Source organism: Artibeus jamaicensis, unplaced genomic scaffold (assembly GCF_021234435.1).
Source record: "Artibeus jamaicensis isolate MK-2021 breed Jamaican fruit bat unplaced genomic scaffold, CSHL_Jam_final contig_465, whole genome shotgun sequence".
Classification (NCBI taxonomy): domain Eukaryota; kingdom Metazoa; phylum Chordata; class Mammalia; order Chiroptera; family Phyllostomidae; genus Artibeus; species Artibeus jamaicensis.
In genome coordinates, this window is record NW_026521843.1 from 12,393,670 (window position 1) to 12,420,890 (window position 27,221).

The following is a 27,221-nucleotide window of genomic DNA, read 5'->3' on the forward strand; positions in this document are numbered from 1 at the left end:
AAATTCAAAGCCTACTAGAAAGCTATAGTTATCAAAACATTATGATACTGACATAAGAATAGATCTTTAATAAATGAAACCAAATTTTGATTCCAGAAATGAACAAATACATCTATGATCAATTGATTTTTGACAAGGGAGGAATCCTCTCTTTTATCAAAAGGTGCTGGGGCTAAAATTTAAAAAAAAAAAAATTAATTAATTAATTAAAAAATTTTAAAAAAGGTGCTGGGGCAAAAAAAGGAAGGAAGGAAGGTAATGGAGGAAGGGAGGGAGGGAAGGAGCAAGGGAAGAAGAAAAAGAAAGAAAGAAAGAGAGAAAGAAGGAAAGAAAGAAAGAAAGAAAGAAAGAAAGAAAGAAAGAAAGAAAGAAAGAAACCTCATATAAAGTTCAAAGAAAAGTCTCATTTTGTTCAAAGGAATCAAAGTATCCTACTAACTCCTTAGTGTAGACTACAACAGACAGGATGTTAGGAGCACTGATTCGAATTGAGAACTCACCACAGAATCCCAGAATCAATCGCTAAACAAAAGATGAATTTAAAATATTCATGAGATGCCTTTCCCTGGGTGGGCATGGCAGGGGTCGGTAGGGGAGGCCCAATCTCATTTTGAATACTGGCATTAAAAACTGTCAAGTGAAAACAGATCCTGATTTAGACAAATGAGACTTTATTTGAAAACGTTATTGCAAACGTTATTGCAACAAAGGGGGTGGGGAAAGACTGATCCATTAAAGTAAGGTAGGAGAACAATAACTGCAGGGCAAATGCTCAGCTGTCAAACAAACAAACAACCCTACCTGGCTTTAGGTAAAAAGAAAGTTTATTGTAAGAGATTATTCCAAAAAGAAAGGAACTGTTGCAATGGGAGAGCGTGGGAGGAGGGGGTGACTCTTGCCATAGGGAACTTTCTGACCATGCACAAGATCCGCAACGGTCTCCCAGGTTAATGGGGCATTTCTTTTACAGGGAGCAGGGAACAAAAGAAAGAACTGGCGATGGGGAAGTGGGATGGACCGGTGGAGGTGGCAGTGATCACACTGCAGATCGGGAAGTCAGCCTACTTTCAAGAGCGCTGAATAAGAAGGGACTGCATGCTGGCTCAGGTGGAGGGCGGGTCAAAGTTTAGGGGGCTGGAGGAAGGAGGGAAGCTTAACAAGTTTGGTCAAGTCAAGGTACCCAGTATTTTGTACAATCAGTTCAACTAATCATGCATGAGGCCAAAAGAATGGGAATTTGAAGGGTCGTAGATAAACAAGGGAGCATCCAGGAGTCACATCTAAATCACACGGGGAAGGTGGTTCTTTGCTGACCTTCCCTTTTCAGAATCTAAAAGGGGTAGGAGGATTCCTTTAAAACCCTTGCTTTCCAAAATCTCAGGGTTCAGGTTTAAGTTCAATATTTCCATAGTCACAGGGTTCAAGTTCAACATTTGTCAGCATGCAGGGAAATCTCTCCACCGACTCCATCAAAGTCTGAAGAAGCACAGCGGGATGGAGACAGCCGGGTTCTCAGGTGAACCCACAATTAGCTCCGGGCTTTTTCCGAGCAGAGTGCAGTGGCGTCCAGCAGCCGGGCGGCGGCGGGAAGCAGGTGGCGGCCGCGAAGCCGCGAAGCTGGCGGCCGCCGCCGCCGCCAGCCCCGCCCCCACGCGCGCTCTCGGGGATGCGCAGAGCCCGCCCGGGCGCGCGCCGCGGCGCTCGGCGGCGGTCACGGAGGGAGGCGGGCAGGGGCCCAGAGGCGCGGCCCCGGATCAGCAGAGGGCCGGGGGCGCGGCGCTGCGGCGCGGAGGAGCTCCGGTCCGCCGACCGCTGCACGCGCAGCCCCGGAGCGACTTGAGGACCGGGCCCGGCGGAGACGGCGCGGCGCGGCCCCCTCCTGCGGCCACGCCCGGAGGTAGTTTCCCGGCGCCGCGTCGCGATCGGCGGGGTGCGGGGCTGCTGCCGGCGTCTCCCGGGCTGGGCGGCGGGGATCGTTGGGTTCGGCCCTGCCGCCGCGCCGGTCTTTGTCTCGGGGAGGCTGGTTTCCGCCGGGTTCGCGACCTCGCGCCTGCGAACGGCGCCGTCGGGCGGCGGGGGCGGCGAGACTCCTGCGCGGCCCAGGTGCGCCGCAGCCCGGGTGCGAACTCCGTAGGAGCCAGTCTGAGGTTTTTTCCTTCCGAAGTCGCTCGTAAACTTCGAGTTAGGTGCGTGCGGTCAAAACGCCCCGATTTCCAAAGGCGATCGCTGCAAAAGCAAAGTACAGAAACCCAAGGCGTATCTGTTTTGAGTTGTCGTCCTTTGCTTCATTACCAGTCTCCCACAAGTCACTTTATTTTGCGGGTTTGATGTTCTTCGCTGTTTTCATGCTTACTTTCTCTTTTCTTTGTGTGTGTTTTTCTTGGTAGTCACATTTTATCGCTTCTCAGCAATGATGAACGTCAGTGTGGTGTCCAGTGTTGGTTCCTTCGTGTGAAATTTGAGATCCTTGAAAATAAAGATAGGAAACTGACCGTCTGTGTTGACCTTAATGTGGAACCGTGAAGTGTGACAGACTGTGTCAGCAACATGAAATTCCACTTCCTTATTTCATAGTCATGGCTCAAGTGTGTTTTGGGAGCGTTTCTAAGTTTTTAAACTATAGTTTTAGTGGAACAGACTTTAAAAGTTGGTGTTGTATTGTCTCTCTAAATATGCCAAGAGTCACGTTGACTTAAACTGCAATTTAATTCAATGAATATTGAGCATCTGTGTAAAACAGTAATAGTGCTAGTGCTGGTGGAATTGAAAAATGACTGAGAATTGTGTGCAGGATGAAGGGAGTGAGGAAGCACACAAATAATAATGCTGCAGGCAGAATACAGTATTAACAGATGCTACTGCTTGTGACCATTGACTCCTATACCCTCACTGTGGTAAACACTTTACATGCATACTTTGTACCTAATGTGCAAATTTAGGTAATTGATAAATCAATTACTTGATTTATCATTAAATATTTTAGTACCTACTGTGTACTGAATGCTAACGATAGGGATACAGTAAGCAGTTAGACAGACAGGAAGGCTAGGCCAAGTACAGAAGGTCACCAGGGTGGGAAGCCCTAGGAAAGACCTAGCAAAGGGCAAAAGGGGGGTGCAGGGAGTCCATGCAGCCCAGCGGGCTCACTTCTTCTACCTCTGCGACATTCTAAATACATTTCCTCTAATAATTAGAGTTCCTGGCTCTGAATTCTTTCTCAGACAAACAAAAGGACCAAAGTCTAACTTCACTGGTTACCATCTGTTGCCAACACGATGGCAACCATCACAGATTTTGCCTTTAAGGACTTTACATTCTCATTGGGGCGAAACAGATAGGAAACAAATTGTCACACAAGTAAATGCCAACAAACTGAGATAGAAGCTACAAAAGGAAGAACTTTGAGTGTTGTGATAGCAAGTAAGGGCTTGGGGAGGCACTTGTGCCAGCCAGGGAAATCAGTGAAGGTTATCCTAGGAAAGTCATCTTCCGGCTGAGGTATGGGTACGTAGGAATAGGTGAAGGTGACTCCCAAGGGGAGGAACAAAGGTCCAGGCAAAGGAAAGAGGTTCCACAGAGGCTTGGGAAGATTTGGGGAACTGAAAGGTCAAGGCAGATTGAATGTAGAAAAGCAAAAGGAGCAGTTAGGGCCAGAGAGACCATGTGGGGCGGGGCCCCTTAAACAATGTTAAGGATTTGCGACCAATTTTTTCTTTTTCTTTTTAAAAGCTTATAGAGAACTTTTTAAATCACTCAAATGGGGTGAGAGAGCAGTACAGTGAACTCCTGTGTACTATTATCCAGATTTGGACCCTATCTGAAGGACAGTGGGAGTTCTTGAAAGGGTTTTAAGCAGGGAAGTCCCACAATCAAATTTGTACCTTAATTGAAAAGATCACCCTGGCATCTGTGTAGAAATTGGATTGGATGGGGACACGAGTGGCTCGTGAGTGGATATGAGGAACCCGCTACAGATGACGGTTGTGTCTGGGCAGATAAGGCAAGTTCTCAGGGCCTGTAACTGATCTCTCCTTGCTGTATTGGTAAATCTGTATTCATACATACCTTTTGGAGAAGTCAGGGAAAATTTTTCTAAAGGATATTGTATTTGAGATGAGTCTTGCAAAGTAGGTAATAAGTCAGGAACCCTGGAATGAGAATGTTCTTGGTGTCAAGGATGGCTATTCCCAGTGACCTTGACAGTATCTCTGCTGAAGTTTCCCCCTTTCCCTTAGGATGTTCCCATTTAAATTACTTGTGACGCTATCATTGTGGTCTTTAGGAGCTTAGAACTCATGATTAAGTATTTTTTCCAGAAAACGAAACGTATTTTTTAGTGATTACGGACAGTTCAGATAAGCTGAAACTTTCCAAGAGGTTTCATTTTTTTTAATCACTTAAGAGTTAGCAAACTAGAATTCATAAAATATACAAATGAACTTTCTTAAAGTGCCTGATTCTGATGCTGCTATGATTTGCTCTGGAGGCCTTATTCTGTCCCACAGAGGATCTGAGCAAAGGAACGAAGGAACCTCACGTGGAAATGCGATCCATTTGTTTCTTTTCCTGATGCTGGGTGCCAAGGAGTGGCTTCGTTCTTAAAGAGACACTGCAGCTTCTGCATAAATCTAGCATACCCAGTGTCATAATGCCGTGATTCAAATTCTTCTTTAAAAGAAGTGTCTGTTTGGAAAAATCAGTGAAATTGGTAGTATGCGGATTTTCCCAATGTATGTGTTGAAAAGACTGAATCTATTTTGACTGGATTTTGTTTTTTATGGATATGCTCCATAAAGCTCAAGTCTCCTCTGTCTCCTGACTGACTGATCATTTGATCTCTGCAATCGTTGGTAGTAAGTGGGATAATATTTGGGAGGGTGTTTGGTAAACCGTGATGTGCAGTACAAATGTAAGGCGGTAGTGGTATTAATTGGAGGTAAACTGAAGCAAAATGAAACTTTTCATCTGGTCATTCCGAGGCCCACTTCATGCTGGTAGCTTAGATGTTTGTCAGGTGGCTCTTTTATTCACTACTGTACAGGACGTGACTTAGGCTCATTCGAGTCACGTGACTGCAACAATTGGGGGAGGTCACTCAATGAACATACATTTTATGTGGTTCGTTTACATGATAGTAATTTATGATAGAAAACACCTAGGCCCTGGCTGGTGTAGCTCAGTGGATTGAACATGGGCTGCGAACCAAAGGGTCTCCAGTTCCATTCCCGGTCAGGGCACATGCCTGGGTTGCAGGCCAGGTCTCCAGTAGGGAGCACACAAGAGGCAACCGCATATTGATGTTTCTCTCCCTCTCTTTCTGCTTCCCTTCCCCTCTCTCTAAAAATAAATAAATAAAATCTTTAAAGAAAAAACCCCTACAGTAATAGTGACTTTACAGCCATGTTAGAATCGTTTTTTACTTCTATGCCATGTTTGCGATAAGTAATTTAGTATATTTTTCCTTGTTAGTCTATGAACTTAATGGGGCAATAGAGACTCTGGCCGTCCTGTCTATCCTTCTATCATAGATTCTAAACCAGCACGCCTTGTACACAGTAGTAAGAGGTTCAGTAAATATATAAATGTTTTTAAAAGTTTAATTAATTAAATCAAAAGTGAAATTTCATAGCCCGGTCAAAATTCAAACTTTTAAGACCGAGTCTGAAGTTGTTTCTTACCAATCCTTGTAACATTGGTTGAAAGAGAGGGGCAGGAAAAGGACAAGCGGAACACGGCATTTTCCATATCTCCTCTGGTCCTCACAACAGCCTTCTGAGGAGGGTAACTGTCTCCAGGTTGCAGGTTAGAAACTGGGGCTTAGTGAAGTTAAACAACACGTTTGAGGCCATCTGGCTCCAACATGATGTAGCCAGTACTCCAGTGCAAGTCAGTTGGAAGCCAAGGTCTCTTCATTCTCTTTTGCTGTCATCAACCAATCAGAACAATTTATCAGTAGCCTGTAACTGTGAAATGATGAAAAATATTAGTATTGTCCTTTGCTGGAGAACAGTAACCTGTCAGTGGGAAACAGAGCGGAATGCTTTAAGGATGGCTGCTGTTCACTTTGCGCTCACTGTGCTCTGTGGAGGAGACAGGACACGCATAGGCCGTGATACCTGTAAGCCGTGATACCTGTCGTCCTTAGGAGATCGTGGCTCCCGTGGAGAGGCTAAAAGACACAACAGAAACAGTAGTCAAGAATATCAGACAACATGACTTAAACACCAAAAATATAAATGCTTTAGGAGGTATTGATAAGGGTTTATTATTTCACCTTTATGATAGAAATGGATCTTGGGTTGAGACTTGGAAGGATAATTAGGATTCCACAGCCTAGAAGGATAATCACAATGGGAGCCAAGCAGTGGAATGAATGTTACGTTTATGATACAAAAAGGGTCATATCCAAACTAAGGGATTGTTTTAGAGGAGTTGCAAATCATGCTGGAAAACTGTCAAGTGGAAAAACAAACAGCACCATCAAAATCTAATGTCCACAGGGGCCGGGATCCTTGTCCGTTTTGTTTTGTACGTACCCGAGCACCTAGAATCGTTCCAGGCATGCAGTCATTGCCTATATACATTTTTAATATTCTTAAAAACTTCAGGTATAATTAGTATGCAGTAAGATTGCACATATTTAAGACATACCATTTAATAAATATTTTAGTATTTTTACATTTTTAATTTAAATAGTACTATTAAATATTTTTAATAGTAAATGGTATTCAACTGTCTTACAGTGTTTTTTTAAAGATTTTATTTGTTTATTTGTAGAGAGGGGAAGGGAGGGAGAAAGAGAGGTAGAGAAACATCATTGTGTGGTTGCCTCTTGCACACCCCCAACTGGGGACCTGGCCTACAACCCAGGCATGTGCCCTGACTGGGAATGGAACTGGCGACTGTTTGGTTCACAGGCCAGCACTTAATCCACTGAGCCACACCAGCCGGGGCTATAATGTTTTATTTCTTAAATAAAAGGAAGCAAGTAAGTCAAAATGTCAATTTTTCTGAATCTGAATGGTAGGGTTGGGTATTTATATTTTCTCTATTTTTAAAATTAATTTATTTATTTTAGACTTTATTTCTTTTTAGAGAGGGGAATGGAGGGAGAGACATATCAATGTGTGGTTGCCTTTTGAGCGCCCCCTACTGGGCGCCTGGCCTGCAACCCAGGCATATGCCCTGACTGGGAATAGAACCCAAGACTCTTTGGTTCCCAGTCCAGTGCTCATTCCACTGAGCCACACCAGCCAAGGCTATTTTTCTCTATTCTTTTGCATATGTTGGAAATGGAAGCTATTAAATAGTTTTAGAGCCCTGGTTGGTGTGGCTCAGTTGGTTGGAGTGTCGCCAAATGAACCAGAAGGGTGTGGGTTCGATTCCTGTCTGGGCACATGCAGCATTGCAGTGTGGTCAGGTGTGTGTGGGAGGCAATCAATCGGTGTTTTTCTCTCTCCCTTCCTCTCTGGAATCAATAAAAATATTTTTTTTAAAAGTGGTTTTAGAAATGATGAGATTTCAAGGACAAAGTCTTAGGAGGAAATGTTAGTGAACACAAAATCCTGTTTTTTTTTTTAACTATATAACTTTATCAAAGTAACATAGGCACACAGTCTAAGGGAGAGTGTGGCTTAGAAAAGGCAGAGTCTGACCTTATCGCTGGGAACGCGGGGGAGGCGCTGCCCCGACCTGTGCTCACCCTCTGCCCCTTTGCATTGCCTCCTTTTTCCTTCCTGTCCGTTTCACCTAGTTTTTCAGAACTTCTCACAATTTTCTCCTGAATAGGCTAAGAAAATAAATTCACTGTCAGTTTATATTCAAGTCATAATGAAAACAATAGAAGTATTTAAGACATTTTTCAAAGATATTTTCCAGAGCGGACTTACTGTTCTACTTCAGTTCCCAGCAAAACAGGCTATCGCGGAATCGGTGCTCCAGCCAAGCCGGCTGTGGCTGTGGGCCGGGCTCCCTTAGCTGCGGGAAATGGACGTCAGAACGTAAAATCCATCAGGCTCTGACATAACCCCATGAAAGGCTGCCACTGGGTCCTCAGTCATGTGGGCCACCTTCCCCCCACCCCCCAGTTCCTTTGGGGACTTTTAAGCGGGGGGGTAGACTATGCCTGGTGCTCATTTTCTTCTGGCTCTGGATGCTGCGGGATGGGTCTGGTGGAAGTTTGGGAGCTGTGACTGATGTCTGCTTTCCATTTAAATATGCTTAAAACTTACATTTTTAAATAGCGGTACTATGTTTATTTTTTGTATAGGTACTCTCCAGGGAGAATGTAAGAAGAATGTTCTTTACTATAATCTGTTTGACAGTTGAAGTATTTTTAATGCTCTGTAGAAATTTGGCTCAATTATATTTCCTTTTGGGTAAAGTGTTTTTCATCAGTTTTAAATCTGTAGTGTAGTCTCTGGGACCTTGATGTCATAAGCAATCTGTCATAACCTAATAATAACATATTCTTAATTATATTGTTTTGGTCCTGGCCAGGTAGCCCAGTTGGTTAGAGCATAATCCCCATATGCCAAGGTTAGGGGTTTGATCCCTGGCCAAGGTCACCGACAAGAATCAACCAATGAATGCATAAATTAGTGGAACAACAAATCAATGTTTCCCTCTTGTTCTCTGTCTCTCCCCCTACCGATCTCTCTCTAAAATCAATAAAACTGTATTTTTTAGGCACATATACAAAGAAGTTGTAATGTGGTGTGCGGGTAACTAACATACAGACTTATTAAAGCATTGCACTCTAGTATTTTTTAAAGCTTATTTCATTTAAAAATGTTAAAATGTCATTGATTTCTTTTTTCTTTCTCTCCATAATCAGTTTGGTTGTGTTTCCCTTAGGTGAATAATCAGACATTCCAGATTAGATAAAACAGGCCTGATTTCTCCTAACCTGAACTTTGACAACGGACAAGTCTAATTTTGCTCTAAGCGGGCAGCTCACAACTATTGTCTCTTTGACTTCGCATGTCATGCTGTTACTCTTTAAGAAAGAGGTGGATGTGGATATGGATATTTCTTTATATTAAAAAAAAGAAAAAGTAATGTTACCCATAAGCTGGGAGAGAAAGGACCGGGTGGAGGGGACAAGGATGGAAGCTGAAAATCTCTGAACATCTCTTGTGATTTAGGTCAACTCAGGAACAGTATCAATGTTTTGCATGCTTAAGAAACAAATGAACTGAATTAACTGTCAGGTTGGTGGTAACACCAGACAGAAATTACTTCAAATAACTTTAAAACATAGTCGTTTTACTATATAGCCTAGTGACAGCTTTGAGTTTGGTGACTTTTTCTTAAGACCCCTTTAGTGCTACTGGAGGGATACAGAATAACATGGTGAAGAATATTAATGCACACATAGGAATGAACTTATTTAAAATAACAAATTTGCAACTTTAGCTCTTGTTTATTTTTACCTTTACAGCAAGGCAGAAGAGAATGAAAGAAGTAGACAATCTTGAAAGTATAAAAAAAGAATGGTAAGTTAATTCAGTCTGTGAAATTTCTTTGTTGTTAATGTCTTTGTTAGTTTTTTTTTTCCTGTTCTGCATTTCACTGACTGGAATAGTGAGTGTTCATTATGATGATCTCAGTTAAATACCTGTTAGTAATATATTTTAAAGTAATTTTTTTACTAGTGGCACATTGAATGGATCTTAGTGAAGTCACTAAATCTTATCATTAATTCAAAAAAATTATTAGGACAGTTTATGTGACAATTGCCAAAAAGCGTACTTTAAGAATTTAAGTGAAATACACTCATTCTTCTTTGGTAAAAAATATATATATTGTTAACTTTTTCTCTGTTCACATATTACTTCTGTCATATAAGTGAGAAATTCAAGCAACTGCTTCCTTAGCCTCTCGTGTTAGAGTCACAGTGGAAATGTGATGGCTTTGCAGTCAGAGGAACTGAGGTTGAACATCGTCTCTGTCACACACTACCTCTCTGGCCTTGCACAATTTAGGTAGATTATTTGAGCTTAAATATCTCATCTATAAACTGGGGCTATACCTAAGTCCCTGAAAGAATTTTGGGGAGAATTAGATGGCAAATATAAAGCACTTAGCTTAGTATTAGTGTATAGAAGACTGTCAATAAATGGTAGATGCAAAATCTATGGCTCTTATCAATATAGATTATTCTCATTCATCTGAGGTGAAGTGTATTTTGTATTGAATATTATGCTTTGTTTTAAATCCTAGAGGTAAATTTCTTTCATTTGTAGTTCATTTAAGGAGACAAACATGTATTTATTTCACACTTGCAAATAATTTGTAAATGCTTCTATACCAAGCCTCTGTTGTTGTTTTCACTAAAGTGTTTATGGTTGTATATATATTTGATATTAACATTGTAACTGTGAGATTGTGTCAGGGGTCTCTAAGACCACCCCCAGGTTTGATGATTTGCCCAGGGGATTCACAGCATAGAATCATACTCATGGCTATGATTCATTACAATGGAAGAACCCAAAGCAAAAGCAGCAAAGGGAAAAGCATACGGGACCCAGTCCAGGAGAAACCAGGCACAAGCTGCCAAGAGTCCTTGCCCAATTGAGTCACCTGGGACATACTTAATTCCCCCAGTATTAAGTTATGATAGCACATGTGAAATGCCATCTGCCAGGAAAGGTCATTGAAAACGAGCCCAGGCTTTTTATTGGGGGCAAGTCACAAACTATAATTCCAGACTCTCATAAGGAAGGTTCACAGGCTTTTGAAAGGACAGCAGTCGGGCCTGCTCTGCCAAGTCTTTCTACCCAAAAACAAGTTGAATGAATGATTTGAAAAACTAAAATTAACTGAGGATGTTTAAAACAGCTTCACTGAGACCTAACTCACATACCAGATGATTTACACATTTAAAGCATTGGATTCGGTGGTATTTGCTATGTTCACAAAGCTGTGCGACCACCACCTCGGTTGATTTTCTAAAATGGTTGCCACCCTGAAGAGAAACCCCGCACCCACTGGCCACCTCCCTCCGTCCTCCTGAACCTGTCCCTGAGAGCCACTGACTCATGTTCTGTCCTCTACATTTGCCTGTCCTGGGCATTTCATAGAAATAGAATCATGTAATGTGTGATCTTTTGTGACCGACGTTGTTCACTTAGCAGATATTTATAAGTTATCAAATTTGTGAGCATAGAGCTATTTATAATGCATCTCCACATACTGTGCTCCAAACCTTTTAAAATCCTAGACTATTTCCTTTTCTAAAGCACTTAGTATAGTGCTTTTTTTAAAAAATTTTTAAATATTTTATTTATTTATTTTTAGAGTGAAAGGGAGGGAGGGAGAGAAACATCAATGTGTGGTTGCCTCATGCATGCTCCCTACCAAGGCCCCAGCCCTCAACCCGGGCACGTGTCCTGACTGGGAATCAAACCAGTGACCTTTCAGTTTGCAGGCTGGCATTCAGTCCACTGAGCCACACCAGCCAGGATAAAAACCTAGACTATTTCTTACTTGTCTTTCTATCTCCCTACCACCTAGCATGTAGTACGTACTGAATACATGTTTGAATGACTTGAAATAACATAATGAATTTCACTCGAATTTACCTACCAAATACATATGATAAAGGAATAAAACTTCAGCTACTCTGGATGCTCACAGCTTTATTGGCTTTCTACTTAGTAATTAGTAATTAAGTAAAAACTTCTTTCTGAACAGAAGAATAATTAAAAAACTGTAACGCATAAAGTGATTGCTGGGGGGAGAGGGGTACAAGGGGACTAAGTGGTGATGGAAAAAATATAATAAAGATTGTATATAAAAAATAATAAAGCGGTGTTAATATTATCTAAAATTAAACACTTACTGTGTGCCAGTATATGCACTGGTCCATACTGCATTCCAGGCACAGGCCGTATGTATATTTGCATTTCATCTTCACAACCATGTGAAATAGGTGGAAGTATCTGCATCTTACAGGTGAGGAAGCCAGATCACATAGAGGCCAAGTTTCTTGCCCAAAGTCAGTGTGACCCTACCAAAGGCACCTAAGCAAACACCAAAGCCTGAGCTTTTAGACAGTATCGTCTGCTGACACACAGCTCTACTGTTAAAGAAAGGGGACAGTCATTCGGACTGTGGGCAGTCGTCTGAGGGTGTGATTGGTTTTGAATGGAAGTATCACGTCAGTGCCTTGGAAAAGGCACAGTTAGTACCGTATGATGATACAGAGTGTCTTAGGAGTAGATGCAGCATTACCTAGGAGAGTGGGAAGAATGCACTTGAAGTATTGCCCTGCCGGCACTTTGATAACAGTGTAATAATGGCTATTTCCAGAGACAGTCTAGCGCAGTGGTTAAGAGCACAGGCATTGGTGACCTGGCTTCAGGTTCCGGCCCTACCTCCCAAAAGCTTTGTGATCTCGGGCACATTGCTTTATCTGTTTAATGGGGATAAAAACAATACGTGCCCTTTATACATTTTTTAAAGATGTCGTTTATCTTTAGAGGGGAAGGGAAGGAGAGAGGGAGAGAAACATCAATGTGTGGTTGCCTCTCATGCGTCCCCTGCTGGGAACTGGCCTGCAACCCAGGCATGTGCCCTGACTGGGAATTGAACCACAGTTGTTTGGTTCGCAGGCCGGCACTCAATCCACTGAGCTACACCATCCAGGGCCAATACGTGCCCTTTAGATCTTTGTGGGGATTGAATGAGTTAACACATGTGAAGTACTTTGAATGGTTCCCAGCATGCATTAATAAATGCTCAGTGAACGCCAGCTATTGAGAGAGGCTTTACAGCATAATATGGTTAGGAATATAGCTTGGAAGACATTCACAGGGTCTAAATTCTGTTTCTGCCACTTACTCCCTGTAACCTCAGACATGTAACTTCACCCATTTGTGACTCAGTTTTCTTACTTATAAAATGTAATAAGAGTATCCGAAGTTCCTGGCATAGTACCAGAGCTATAAAAAGTGTTGATTAAGTATCGCGGTTCGATTCCCAGTCAGGGCACATGCCTGGGTTGCAGGCCAGTTCCCAGCAGGGGACGCACAGGAGGCAACCACACAGTGATATTTCTCTCCCTCTCTCCTTCCCTTCCCCTCTAGAGATAAATAAATAAAATCTTTAAAAAATATAAAAATAAAAATAAAAAAGTGTTGATTATTTCCTGAATCTGATAATGTGTATCTCAGAACATTTATGAACCTTCTATCTATATGGTTTCAAAAAAGATCAGCCAGAAAGAATTTTGCCATCACTGAAATCTTAGGTAATATTTCTTATAATATAAATACAAAGCTAAAGCCAGTATTCCTAAGTGAGCAAAATGGGTGTAGGGATTCAGAAGGTACAGACTCGTAGGTGTCCCATGAATAAGTCGCAGGGACGTGAGGGGCCGCGGGGTGACCATGGCTGCTAATACTGTATCGTGCATTTGAAAGTGGGCAAGGCAAGCCTCAAAAGCGCTCATCGCTGTGTGGCGACGGGCGGTAACTAGACAAGACGTATTGTGGGGATTGTTTTGTAGGTTATACAAATATCAAATTAGCATTTGTACACCTGAAACTAATATAATGTCATATGTCAGGTATGCCTCAATAAAAAGTAAACAGAGTGGAGTATTAAATCACCAGAAATGAAAGTGTCCGGTGGAACCTGTCATTCCAAAATGTGTAAAGTAGCAAAACTGAGATTATGACAGTTCCTGGTGGGTGCAGTGCCTTTAGTTTCAAGAGTGCTTTCTGTCACCAAAATGTACCTCCCAGCCCCTTTGAAAGCCAGTGTGAGCGCTTTACAAAGAGCACATTTTTTACTCTGGACCAGTGGTTTTCAACCTGGTGAGATACCCTGACCCCCGCACACATACACACACACACATACACACACCTCAGAGATGGATTTGGCTGTTACCATGCTTTGGGGGAGGAAGAGTTGCATGCTACTGACATCTAATGGGTCAAGGCCACAGATGCCACTAGACATCCTACAACATATAGGACAGCCTGCACAACAAAGACTGAACTTGAGAAAACCCTGCTGTGCACCAAAAGGGTTCATGACTTCCCAAGGTCACAGATCATTAATGTCTTAATTTAGGAGAGAGTCTGGACAGTGGTCTTAGCAGTGCTTAGCCCCTCAGGGCCAGACCCCTTAACTAGAACAATTCATGTAAATGTTTAGAGTGCGAGTAGTTGGTGATGCTTATTTTTCTTTTTTGCGTATATAGGGTTTGTGAGACAGGATCAGACAACCGGCCTGTGAGTGTTAACCAACAAACAACTTGTGACTATTTTGTTGACAGCCTCTTTGAGGAGGCTCAGAAGGTTGGTGCCAAACGCTTGTCTCCCACCGAACAGAAGAAACAGGTAAATGCCCGTCACTTTTTTCTTTTCCATTGTGTCTCAAAAGGTGGGCCTTTCAGTGGGTCCGTGAGGTCAAAACTGTTGTCAGAACAGTAAGATGTCATTCACTTCGTCACTGTATTGACTTGGCATTGACACCGCAAGAGTGATGTTGGGAGTCAAGCTGTTGGCGCCATAGAAGGAATGAAGGCAGGGACACCAGGTACTGGTGAGTCCTGTGTTCTTCACTTGCACTTGCAGGGAGAAAGTAAACGCTACTTTCAAGTAAGAATGTGCTTGATGAGGCAGTAAACATTATAAACTTTATTAAATCCCAATCCTCCAGTACACATCTTACTAATATTGTGTGATAGAATGTGAAGTACACATAAAGCATTTCTACAATATACAGAAGTGTACATTTTTTTTCTTTTAAAGATTTTATTTATTTATTTTTAGACAGAAGGGAAGGGAGGGGGAAAGAGAGGGAGATAAATATCAGTGTGTGGTTGCCTCTCACACGCCCCCTACTGGGGACCTGGCCCTCAACCCAGCCAGGCACCCTAGACTGGGAATCAATCTGGCGACCCTTTGGTTTGCAGGACGGCACTCAATCCACTAAGCCACACCAGCCAACTCCAGTATATTTTTAATTAACATGATGCATTTTGTTTCTTACTTCTTTGCAGGTAGATGTGAGTATAAAATTATGGAAGAATGGATTCACAGTCAATGACAATTTCCGAAGTTACTCAGATGGTGCAAGTCAACAGTTTCTGAACTCCATCAAAAAAGGGTAAACAAATGCTTGTCCGTAAAGAGAAGGATAATTCTCTTTAGAGAATTATCTATAAAGAGATAGGATAATTATCTGTAAAGAGAAGGATAATTTTGGCCTGTTTCACTTGGAAGAATCCTTTTTAATCTTGCGTACACATGCCTACACATTCATAGATACTTACAAATTTAGATTTTCATAGGATGGGTTCTCTTAAGAGAGCCACACTTTTCATTTTGAAAAGAAGTGTAGGAATTTGAACTCTAACCAAAATCTGACTTAAATGAATTTACTTTGCCAAGAGTTACTTAATACCATGTCCTAGTTGTTCTGTTTAGTAATTTATCTGTAAGTACATTTATAGTCTTTGAACTGTGATCTCTGCTGCACAGGTGCCACATTTGTTTATCCATTTATCAGTGGAAAAGCATTTGGGTCATTTCCACATCTGGGCTGTAATGAATAATGCTACCATGAACTTTGTGTGGGCGTGTGTGTTCAATTGTCTCAGGTCTAAGGACAGAATTGTTGTTAACTCTACGCTTAACGTCATGAGCAGCTGCCGAGCTGTACTCCAGAGTGACTGTGATCTTTTACATTTCCACCCACACTGTACGAGAGCTCTGATTTTTTCATTGCCTCTTGTTAGTGTCAGGTTTTTTGTTTGGTTCTGTTTTTCTGTGATTTTTTTTTCAAAATCCTCACCCGAGGACATGTGTATTGGTTGTAGATGGAGGGGAAGGTAGAGAGGGAGAGAAACATCGATGTGAGAGAAACATGGATGGGTTGCCTTTCATACACTCCTCGACAGGGACCGAACCCACAACCTAGGCATGTGCCCTGACCAGGAACTGCAAGTTTTGGTTGGTGGGAGGACACCCAACCAACTGAGCCACACCAGCTAGGTTTACTGTCAGCTTTCTAAAATTATTATTAGAGCCATCCTGGTGAATATGAAGTGGTAGCTTATTGTGGTTTTGGTTTGCATTTCCCCAGTGACCAGTGATGTTGAGCATTTTTTCATGTGCTTATGAGCCATATGTATATCTTCTTTCAATGAAAAATCTATTCGAGTCCTTTGTCCCTTTTTTCTTTCTTTGCCTATTCTTAAAATTGGTTACTTGGCCCTGGCTGGTGTGGCTCAGTGGATTGAGCACTGGCCTGCAAACCAAAGGGTCGTGGGTAGGATTCCCAGCCAGGGCACATGCCTGGGTTGCAGGCCAGGTCCCCGGTAGGGGGTGCGAGAGAGGCAACCACACACTGATGTTTCTCTCCCTTACTTTCTCCCTCCCTTCCCCTCATTATACCTGTTTTTGAACTTTATGTAAATGTAATGTGTTTTTTTGTGTGTCTGCTCAGCTTCTGTGGGATATTCATCCATGGTGTTGCATGTGGCTATACTTGGCATGAATTACAGAAGCAGTATAAGAAAGATGGATAAATTTGGTTATGTAAATATCAAAAACACATGTGTGTCATGTAAATGGACTATTTACACAATTCCTACAAATCAGTAGGAAGAGAAGGAAAGAATATATGTTTATACCATTCACTCTGCTGCATAACAACATAGTGTGCATTTGGTAAAAATGAATGATGTGTATCTCCATGCTAACATGAGAAAATTTCAATGGTGTAATTACTGTTTTTAAAGAAGCAGTTTGTGGAGAGTGTGTGTAGATTGATACCATCCACAGCAGAAGAAAAATACATAACTATGTGGAGAAAAAAACATCAAAGTTTTTATTGAAGTAAGAATGGTACTATAAGGGCTATCACTTTCAAGTTGATACATGTTTATATTTCTTATGCCTTATTTTTTAGAACATGCATGTATTATTTTTAAATTAAAAAATTTGAAGTATGGCACACAGAAAAGTACATAAATCATAAGCCTGTAGTAAATAGATTTGTATTATTTCAGATGTCAGAAAAAATTATTATTTTGTGAAAACTTAAGATTTGTAATTTGTTTAAAAATTTCCCCGGGTAACATCTTCGCTTATTAATTAGTCAGTTCCATAACCTTGTAAACTTCCAAGGGCCCCTGACATCATAAGATTCAACAGATCTCTGCCTGCCTCCGGCGGCGCCCCCAGCCCTGCTCTTGGGGTTTTGAGGCCCTCCAGTAGCACAGGAGGGGTCCCTGCTGGGTGCTGGACAAGGCCCCAGGCTGAGTTCAGACTTGCATTCCTTTAATCTCTCTGTTAGGGGGGTGACATGGGAAAGTAGTTTAAAAAAGTTTAACATGTTTCACATTTTATTTTCATTTGTTACTTCCAGAGTAAATGTATACTTTTATTTAAAAATTGAAATGAGAGTTTGATTTTCCTAGTGCATTTTTAGCCTTAGTCAGACACCTGTAAAAATGATCAAATTGTTTAAATTTAGCAGCATGTAGTCATCAAATAGCTCATGATTTTTGTACTATTTCTAGGTACTGCTTAATAACTCAAGCTGTTCGTGAATTTGTAGCCTTAAAAATCACTCTGTGTCGTTCTTCCTGGTTTTTGGTACTCATACTATTTAACTATGATTTAAATTAAATGCATTCAGTTTTCTATTGTAAAGCGTATATTTTATTTCTGTGTTTTCCAGTTCTTTGTGCATACAGAGTATGTTTTTCAGAGAAAGAAAGGGCACCTTGTGAGCTTTATCGCTTTGTTTCTTTTCCTCCCAAGGGAACTGCCTTCGGAGCTGGAGGGAACTTTCGATAAAGAGGAGGTGGATGTGAAAGTCGAAGATAAGAAACACGAAGTGTGTGTGTCAACGAAGCCTGTGTTCCAGCCCTTCTCAGGACAGGGCCACCGACTGGGGAGGTGAGTGGGCTCCGGCCCCTGCCGCCCAGAAGCAGGGGCTTGACTGATACTCAGCCCAGTGTTATTTTCCCAGGCAGACCACAAATGTGGGACTCATCACGTCCCCCATTGGAAGTAACGCTTTTCCTGTTGACTTTCTCGAGGACTCCTCTAAGTCATCTTTACCTTCACGTAAATGCGCATAGGCTGGCATGACAATAAAAATATTCTGGAGGCTTGTTTGACTTCATCAGATCCACAGGGCCTGGCTCCTTGAGGGCATTAGGCCAGACTGGGCGGATGGACCATTTCCTCCCCTTTACACCCACTGCTTGGGCTTTGCCGTTAAAGTCGGGGTGCCTGTGCTAGTTTTGGAGCACAGGGCTCCTCCCACCCTGCGCTCCCCACTGCTTTCAGCATCGTGTCCTGTATCCGGTGTCTGGATTTTGAGGTAATAAAATAAAAAGTGCCTGATACAATTAGTGTCAGTATCAAGACCTGCATTTAAAAAATTTTTTATTTCTGTTAATGAAAATAAGCTTTATCGTCAAGTGATAAATATGTTCAAAGAGGTAAACAGCATTAGTCATTTTTTTCTTCCTGATGTTTGCAGTATCAAAACCTTCAGGATTTGCAGTCTTCATGATATCATTATATCATTAGGCATTATGACAGAATATGCAAAGAGGTCATATGTGGGATCACTTTTATTTTCATGAATTCTCATATAATAATTATCAAATTGGTAAGGTATATACAGATTCATCCACATATATAAAAATATCTTGATGTGACTTTCAGAATGATCAGAAAATACTTTGTTGCCTGGGTTGTAGGCCAGGTCCCCAGTAGGGGGAACATGAGAGGCAACCACACATTGATGTTTCTCTCCCTCTCTTTCTCCCTGCCTTCCCCACTCTCTAAAAATAAATAAATAAAATCTTTTTAAAAGATAACAAAATTTTTTTTAAATAAAATACTTTTTTCTTAAAGATTTTAAGATTTTGTTATTATTGTTTTATTATTTAATATTTAAAGATTTTATTAAATAATGATAAGATTTTTATTATTATTTATTTAAAGATTTTATTTATTATTTTAATGCTTTTTTCTTATGAGATTTTATTTTTTTTAGAGAGAGGAGAAAAGAGGGAGAAGGAGAGGGAGGAGAACATCAGTATGCAAGAGATACATCATTCGGTTGCCTCTCTTACTTGCCCAAGGGGGGACCTGGCCTGCAACCCAGGCATGTGCCCTGACTGGGAATCACACTGGCGACCCTTTGGTTTGCAGGCCGGCACTCAGTCCACCGAGCCACACCAGCCAGGCCTGTTTCCTTTCTTTTACCAAGGACTAATCTCTATGGAGAATTTATCATTTCTTTTAGAAATTTTAATCCGGAGTGGGTAAAGTCCAAATTATTCAAATATAGTACTAACAATATATTTATGCAGCATTTTCTATACACCTACAAATTACTCAGATAGGCATAGTTTCATTAGATTTCTATAATCATATATAATGGACATAACTAACACTAATATCTTTATGTTATTATTGAGGAAACAGTGTGACTCCCCAAAATCTTCCCAAAAGCTGTACTTAATGGAAAGTGTTTATAGTAACTGTTTAATGATAAAGCTTTGCTTAATGAGAAAAACCATGCACCTGACTTTGTTGTCTGGATCTGTTTTAGTGCTACACCAAAAATTATTTCTAAAGCAAAAAGCATTGAAGTTGAGAAGAAAAGTGATTTGTCTCTTGTCCCACTAAACCGCCTGGAACCCATCACTAGTGTACAGATCTGGTTAGCCAGTGGGAAGAGGGTTGTTCAGAAATTTAACCTGTCTCACAGGTGAGTCTTTCGTTTCATCACCTCTGATTTCTTATCTCATTTTAATTTTTACTTCTTTTATTTAATTCAGTCAAGAGTCACTTTAAGGATTAACCAAGGATCTTAATCAACAGTTCTCTAAACATGATTTATCATGACAGTAGAAATTCTTAGGCATTAATGAAGTATTTTCAGTCTGGTTTATGGATTATCTTTTCATTTGAATAATTTTCCGATTTAACTAGATACATTATTTTATTTTATTTATTAAAAGATTTTATTTGTTTATTTTTGGAGAAGGGAAGGGAGGGAAAAAGAGAGGGAGAGAAACAGTGTGTGGTTGCCTCTTGTGCGCCCCCTACTGGGGACCTGGCCCACAGCCCAGGCACGTGCCCTAGACTGGGAATCAAATAGGCGACCCTTTGGTTCACAGGCTGGCGCTCAAACCACTGAGCCACACCAGCCAGGGCTAGATACATAAATTTAAAAGAATTCTTTTTAATATATATTTAAAAATCAATCATTAGCCTTACATGTATATCCGTCTGTTAATTGTAGAAGAATCAAAATACGGAAAAGTATTGAAAGAAATTGAAGTCAAATTAAATCCATCACCCAGAGATAATCACTATGATCAGTTTGGTGAAATTGTCCAGTTGTTTGGGTCTTTTTAATTTTTTTTTATTTTGATGAAAACTAGGAACATTGTATATATAGGTTGCCTTCTTTATTTAAAAACATTTTTAGAGTTTTGGGGGGGAATATTATACAGATAATCAAAAAATATATGAGCTCTATCCAAAAGGCATCCAGCCATGTAATATGAAAATTTGAGACATTTATTGAAGAAGATACAAGATATAAGAAACATTGTACATAGAACAATGACACCTCAGTCCCCTTCAAAGTAGGCACCTTGAGAGCTCACACAGTTCTCCCAGTCGCCATCAGGTGCCCTGTTATATTTTCCTGAACCTCATCAATGGTCTGAAATCTCTTCCCTTTCAAAGGTGATTTTAGTTTTGGGAAAAGCCAGAGGTTACAGGGTGCCAGATCTGTAGGGGCATTGAGTCACCTGGGTGATTTGATGTTTCACTAAAACAGTCTACATGATGCCCTGGCTGGTGCAGTTCAGTGGAGAGCACTAGCCTAAGAACCAAAAGGTCACCGGTTTGATTACCAGTCAGGGCACGTCGCCTGAATTGCGGGCCAGTACGCAAGAGGCAGCCAATCCATATAAGAGGCAACCAACTGATGTTTTGCTCACATCGATGTTTCTCTCCCTCTCTTTCTCCCTCCTTTCCCCTTTCTCTAAAAATAAATAAATAAAATCTTGCAAAACTATTACAAAAAAAAATCTGCATGAAATATGGTTGGTGCATGAGCAAGCTCATTGTTGTGATGAAGCTACCAATCACCAGTTGCCCGTAGCTGTGGCCTTCTAAGTCATCTCAACAGTTTACCTGAAGGGATGTTCAAGCTAAATGCAGATTTTGATACAGATTCATTGCTCCACTCACTCAGTTATTTTGAATGCCACAGCTACACAGTACACATGCTCACTGGCCAGAATCTACCACTGCCGCTGACTAGTACAGTGAAGTCATCATTGTTCACACATGCACATTCCAGTCCACTCTCCCTGGCTGCCCGGTTACACTGATGTCGTGCAAATCATTCTCATTATATTAACAGTGGCTGGACTTTTCCCAGCAGACCTCATACATACATAGTTAAAATAATAATAAAATAAACACAACGGTACCACCTAGCTCAAAACATACTTCTGACATTTCCCATCACAAGTAGTCACCTAGATTTCTTTCCCCCAAATGACTAAAGCATTTAAAAAACTTTGAGTGGCCTACTGTATATATTAAGTGATGATTAATCAGGGTTTTGTTTTTAAATTGGAGTGTTTAGTCCACTTACAGTACATGTAGTATAGCACATGTAGTACTGAACTGGTGGGTTCAATGCTCCCATCTTGCTCTTTGTTCCCTCTTTGTTCTGTATTCCTTCTTGTCCTTCCTTTGAGCTTTACAGGTATGTTTTCATCCTCTTACAGCTGTTAAGATTTGCATTTTTTTTATTATCTAAATGTGATTGTAGAGATCCCAGTATACATTTGTAATTTTTCCTGCACAGATCCTTTAATCCTTACTGTCTTCTGACTTTTTATCTTCATATTGTGTGCCATACACTTTAGCACTTAGTTATCCAATTTTTGGTACTCAGACACACAGGAACCATGTCCTAGCCTTTTTTAGTAACCGCCCAGGTTCATTCGAGTGGCAGTCTGTGAGTTTTAGTGAACTGACTGAATGGGAGAGTTTTGTCTTTCGCAGTGTGCCGTGCCTCGTTAATTCTGAGTTGCACCGTTTTTCTCGTTTTTGCATCTTTGCCATGGGGACGCACCCATTGCTGGCCACATGGCAATCATGTCACAGTTGTCTCTGCCGAGTCTCAGCCCGAAAGCCTGCAAACAGGTGTCAGGTGAACAGAAAGCATCCCAGGGACAGTACTAGAGCACTTTCTGAAAGGAATCCTGTATCACCAACACAACTGATGATTCAGAGGGCGGGTACCAGGTGGAAACACGTGTGCACAAATGACCGAATGTAAAGTGCTTCCAAGGACCCAAGTCTGAGTGGTGCTCCAGTATTAGGAATGACTGAACCATTTTATTCAATGAAGCACATGAGTGATTTGATAAACGTGTGTATGAAATTAAGTTAAAGGTTCTCTTTCAATAAATATAAAATGAAATTCTGTGTTAAGAGGGTATTTTGTCATAGTCTGGAATTTTTAAGTAATACATAAAATGATGTGTCTTAAAACCAATGGCATCTTAGTTTTAATGAACCACAGACATGCTCTCCCTGTATAAATACACACACACTCTTAGGTGAATGTAACTTGGTGCTAACTTCAAGACTGCAATCATTATTTTACACAGTGTTCCTTGTACTCCGATTCCACGTGCACTGGTAAGGATCTTCCCACTTGCATTTGAGGCCCAGCATGACCTGGGTTTTAAGAGAAACCTGTCTGTCTGTGTAGAGTTACTAGTTGGACCTTTTCTCCTCTGTTCATAGCTGGATATGTAGACACAAAAACTTTCTATTACAGAAATTTTGAGATATGAAAAAGAGAAGATAATGATCTATCACTTGGTTTCCACTGAACTATTTTTAAGCAAATCCCAGACTGCATGCAGTTTCATATGCCAATCTTTCAGCATGTGTCTCTAAAAGACACTCTTTAAAAATGTAACCATCACCCCCTTGTCACACCTAAGGTAATTCATAGTAATTCCTTACTATCACCAAGGGCCAACCTTTAAAGCCCAAATGATCGGTTCTGTCATTGTAATTTGCATGTTCTGTGTGATAGCACAGGTAGATATCTTCACCAGTTACGACTTTAAATTAGCTAGTTCAGATTTTCATAAAACTGTATTAATAGTTTGTGCCATTCTCCAGGATAAGCCACATCAAAGACTTCATTGAAAAGTACCAAGGATCTCAGAGAAGTCCTCCGTTTTCCCTGGCGACAGCTCTTCCCTCCCTGAGATTGCTAGATGAAACGCTCACCTTGGAAGAAGCCCGTTTACAGAATGCTGTAATCATTCAGAGACTCCAAAAAACCACCGAACCTTTTAGAGAACTCTCGTAACATTGATTTTTGAAACACTAAGTGGAAAGTTCACAGAGAAGTGGCGGTTATATAAGTGGATGTGCAAACCAGAATGGGGCAGAGTCAGGTCCCCTGGACTTTGGGCTTGAGTCCTATTTATTTCCCTCCGGATGAGAAGATTTTTAAGTAAGTACAGGTGAGGAGAGTAAACTGTGGCTGGAAACTATATTCAGTGCACTGTCTCCCGAAGGCTACTCAGAAAATATACTTATTTTTAAATACCAATTACCAACCTAAGATATATAAAATGACTGTGTCATTTAGTATCTTAATGTGGTACAAATCAGCAAATATGTTCACAGTATCATCCATTTAAACATCATTCCCCAACAGCAGTGATTTATTTAAATGTTAGCTGTCTCAGATTTTTTTAATGGCAGTACATTAAAAATTATACATAGCAGGTTAAAAGCATCAATGTCGTTATATCACACCTGAGATGCAATCAAAAGGCTGGCAAGGAATTGCTTTCACTACAGCTGTGCCTAAACCTCATGTTCTCATTTGAATTTTCTGATGGTAGGATGTTAATTTGACAGTAGTATCTAAGATGTTTTTTCATGTAAGAATAAAAATCTGTAGCTTAGTAAAATGTCAGTATTGATCTGCCTACTCACATTTCCACATTTTCGAGAAAGGTCATTTTTAAAACTTTTCTCTCCGAGAACCCCAGTTTACCCCCTATTTTATTTTCTTTCAATAATGAGAGACTTGTTCTTAGCTTACATTTGGAGTAAGTCATTCATTTGAGACTACTTAGCTAGAATTGATGTGGCATCACATTGCTTATTAATATTTTTAAATCCAGCATGTACTGTATGGTTTTTCTGTTCTGTACATTAGAGTCAACCTGTGTGTATACCTCAAAAGATTATTTATTACATTTTGATATCACCAAGGAAAACACCCTTTTTTCTTAGACTTTAAAACTGGTTAGACTTCACTATTTCACCGTTGGATTGAATTCCCTTGCCCAAAAGCTAAGTTTAGGATGCTTTTTTGCAAACCATGTGTCGAATCACATTTAAAGTGAAGGAAGTATTTCCTTGGTGCACCAAGGAACTAGGCAGCCGCGCCCGCGAGGAGCGGTGGTCAGAGGGCGTCGGATCTCTGCCAGAGAGAGTAATTCTCCAACTTTTTGGTCTCAAGACCTTTTATGGATGTGGGTTATAAATATATCAAAAATTGTTATCAAATATTTATTCCTTTAAAAGTAATAAACATGTTAATATAAACATCATTATGAAAAAATTCTATTTTCCAAAACAAAACTAAAAAGATTTAATGAGAAAAGTGGCATCGTATTCCATTTTTGCTCATGTCTTTCCCGTCTGACTTAAAGAAGACAGACGGACTCTTGTGTCTGCTTCTACATTCAATCTGTTCTGAGATCACACATCGTGTGGCCTCCAGTAAACGCTACTGTACGTTCATGAGCGGATGAGCAAAACAAATAATGTCTTAGTATGATTGTGAAAATAGTTCTGACCTTGTGGACCCCCTGAAAGAGCCAGTCTTACAGAGCAGTGATTCTCAAGCCCTAGAGTAAGAATCACTTGGGAAGCTTTTCAGAACGCCTGTTCCTGCTTCTCACCGCGGACTTTCTGACTCATCAGATCTGGGGCGAATCCCAGACCTCTGCATTTTTCATCCCATTTGATTCTTATGTACGGAGTGGAGAATGGGCCTCCAGGAAACCCTGCACTAAAGCTTCCCCCTAAGAAAACAACGCCACGTGTCACCTCGGACCGTGGAAGACCCTCCCCTGATATGGGGCTGCCCGTCCTCCAGGTTTTATCTTCTTCTGTCAGTTTGTTCTTAGACTGTTCCCCTTTCACTCTGAACTAATCATGGCCTAAACCTGTACTTTATCTTCTAAAAGCACAGCTGCGACGAGGCTGCAACAGTTAAATGAGCTTTTTATGAAAGGCTCAGGAGTAACAGGAGGGAGGCGCTCACACAGAACTAGAAGGCCTGTTCCGTAAGAGACGTGTTCTGAGTGAGGTCCATCTGAAGAGTGCTTGCTTTCTGGTCCCGGCCTTCTGGGTGGCAGAGGCCTTTCATTAGGAAGAGAAGGAGGACAGAGGAAAACCGTTTCCCTTTGTTATTTACTCTCAGAAATGAACAGATAGGTCATTGAAAATAAATATTATCAGTAATGTTTACAGTTGTGGTGGAGCCATCTCTCTAGTAAAACAAAAATAATGACATTTTTAAAAATAATGAGGGGACAGTAAAATCAATGAACTTCTCTTTCATATAAAATAATATTAAGATTATTAATATATTTCCAAGACTATGTACGAAAAATGTTTCACATAGGCCTATCATGAAGCATTTTATAATCTCTACTTGCATAATTATAGTCATTATGTGATTCTCTATATATTTCTATAAAGGGGCCTCTCATTAGAAATATTTGTCTTGTACCTACAGAAAAGCCTCTTTCATGGGTTTTCCAGTTTATAATTACGTGATCAGAAGGCACATCGGAGGCTGTCCCATGCGTCCGTGGAGAATACCCCCCAGGGGGGAGGAGTTCATAGGGAAAGACCTGCCACCAGCAATGACCTTCATTTCTGTTACCTGTAAAAATGTTCATTGACGTGAATAATAGCCTTAGAGTTTTTCTAAAATTAGAATCATCTGATGAAGCTTTTTACGTGAAATCAGTTGCCCATTGTAAAGTTGTTAATTAAATGTATAGAATATTCAAAACATGTTGATTTTAGAAAACATAAACTGAATTTATCAAGGGAAGGCAAAATGGAAAATAAACATCTTAGGTGTGGAATATAATTTGAACTAAGTAGTTCAAAAAGGTTTTCAGTTTCTTGAAAATCATTGTTAGGGCCAGTACATAAACATACATTTCTAATTTTGAGAGTCTAGTGTATTGGTTAAATTACTATGCATTATCCAGGTTACAAAAGTGATCTTATTTATTTTATATACTTTTCTCATTCAGAATACTTTTTACTGCATTTCATTGTGCTGAAAATATGGTATTTATGCATCTATTTTAGTGCCTTAAAATACTTTGAAAGCAATCCTTTACTAATGGTTAAAAGAACTGTTGTCTTAAGTAAGGGTGAAATACTATTTATTAAGGATCTGTGAAATAATTTATACTTGTTTGGTCTAAAATAGTTACATACAGGTGCATTTGTCATTTTTATTTGGCAAACTCAGTTTGAGAATCTACAAATATTTATTAGGTGCCTTCTGTTTGCCAGGTACTTTAACCAATGTTACTTTCACTTAATACTCAGAGATGTTAGAATGTGATATTTTTAATACTAACTCAGTGGTTGTGTTTCTTTTTTACACCATCCTTTGTGACCTGAGTTGAACTAGCACGACGATCCTATGGTAGGGTTTACTCATTTGTTCTTTGTCTAAGTGCAAACCATTTAATTAAAAAATTGTTTATCACAGTAAATAAATATTGCAGCAGCAGTGCTTTGTGCAATAGACTCATATTTGACTGTTGTTTGCCTTAAATGTATTTTTGTACAGGTAATTCATATTCATTGCAGAAAATTATAAAATGCACATACGTTTAAATGATCTTTAAATCACATATCATTCCACCACTCAAGATAACCACAGATAGCATTTGGATATGCATTGTTTCAGATATTTTTAAGTATATCAATCTTTAGTGTTGTTTTAATTAAAAAGCAAGCTTTTTGGTTATTATACTGCTAATTTCTGAAATCTAACATACTTGTTTTTTAACAGAAAATTGCATTAGTTACATGCCACTACTTCAAGTACAAGCA

At 40.3% G+C, this 27,221-nt stretch overlaps 1 protein-coding gene and 1 long non-coding RNA gene across 6 annotated transcripts; one reads left to right on the forward strand and one right to left on the reverse strand.

Annotated features, from left to right (window-relative positions):
- Window positions 1-1,812: 1,812 nt before the first annotated feature.
- Window positions 1,813-26,895, forward strand: UBXN2A (UBX domain protein 2A). Of its 5 annotated transcripts, none has more exons than XR_005082220.2 (8): window positions 1,813-1,897; window positions 9,443-9,497; window positions 14,213-14,351; window positions 15,017-15,123; window positions 17,787-17,924; window positions 19,600-19,758; window positions 23,223-23,562; window positions 25,873-26,895. XR_005082220.2 is itself a non-coding variant. In XM_037143420.2 (8 exons), exons 2-8 carry the CDS (start codon window positions 9,457-9,459, stop codon window positions 23,247-23,249), a joined length of 642 nt encoding a protein of 213 aa, XP_036999315.2. In that variant the 5' UTR covers window positions 1,813-1,897; window positions 9,443-9,456; the 3' UTR covers window positions 23,250-23,343. The 5 variants fall into 5 exon arrangements, 4 of the variants coding, with proteins under 4 accessions (XP_036999315.2, XP_036999313.2, XP_053522981.1 ...); XM_037143420.2 differs by lacking the exon at window positions 25,873-26,895 and adding an exon at window positions 22,697-22,727 and having other exon boundaries at window positions 23,223-23,343; XM_037143418.2 differs by having other exon boundaries at window positions 23,223-26,895.
- On the reverse strand, window positions 4,089-6,335 carry LOC119047934 (uncharacterized). Its single transcript, XR_005082221.2, has 4 exons — window positions 6,275-6,335; window positions 6,117-6,169; window positions 5,679-5,963; window positions 4,089-4,148 (listed from the first exon to the last, which is right to left on the reverse strand). It is a non-coding gene; the product is annotated as an uncharacterized LOC119047934 (long non-coding RNA).
- Window positions 26,896-27,221: the final 326 nt, after the last annotated feature.

Coding starts and splice junctions, on each gene's coding strand:
- UBXN2A (XM_037143418.2), top strand. CDS start 9,457: ATGAAAGAAGTAGACAATCTTGAAAGTATAAAAAAAGAATG. Junction 15,124..17,786: donor CTGAACTCCATCAAAAAAGG/GTAAACAAATGC, acceptor TTTCCTCCCAAG/GGAACTGCCTTCGGAGCTGG. Junction 19,759..23,222: donor AAATTTAACCTGTCTCACAG/GTGAGTCTTTCG, acceptor GCCATTCTCCAG/GATAAGCCACATCAAAGACT.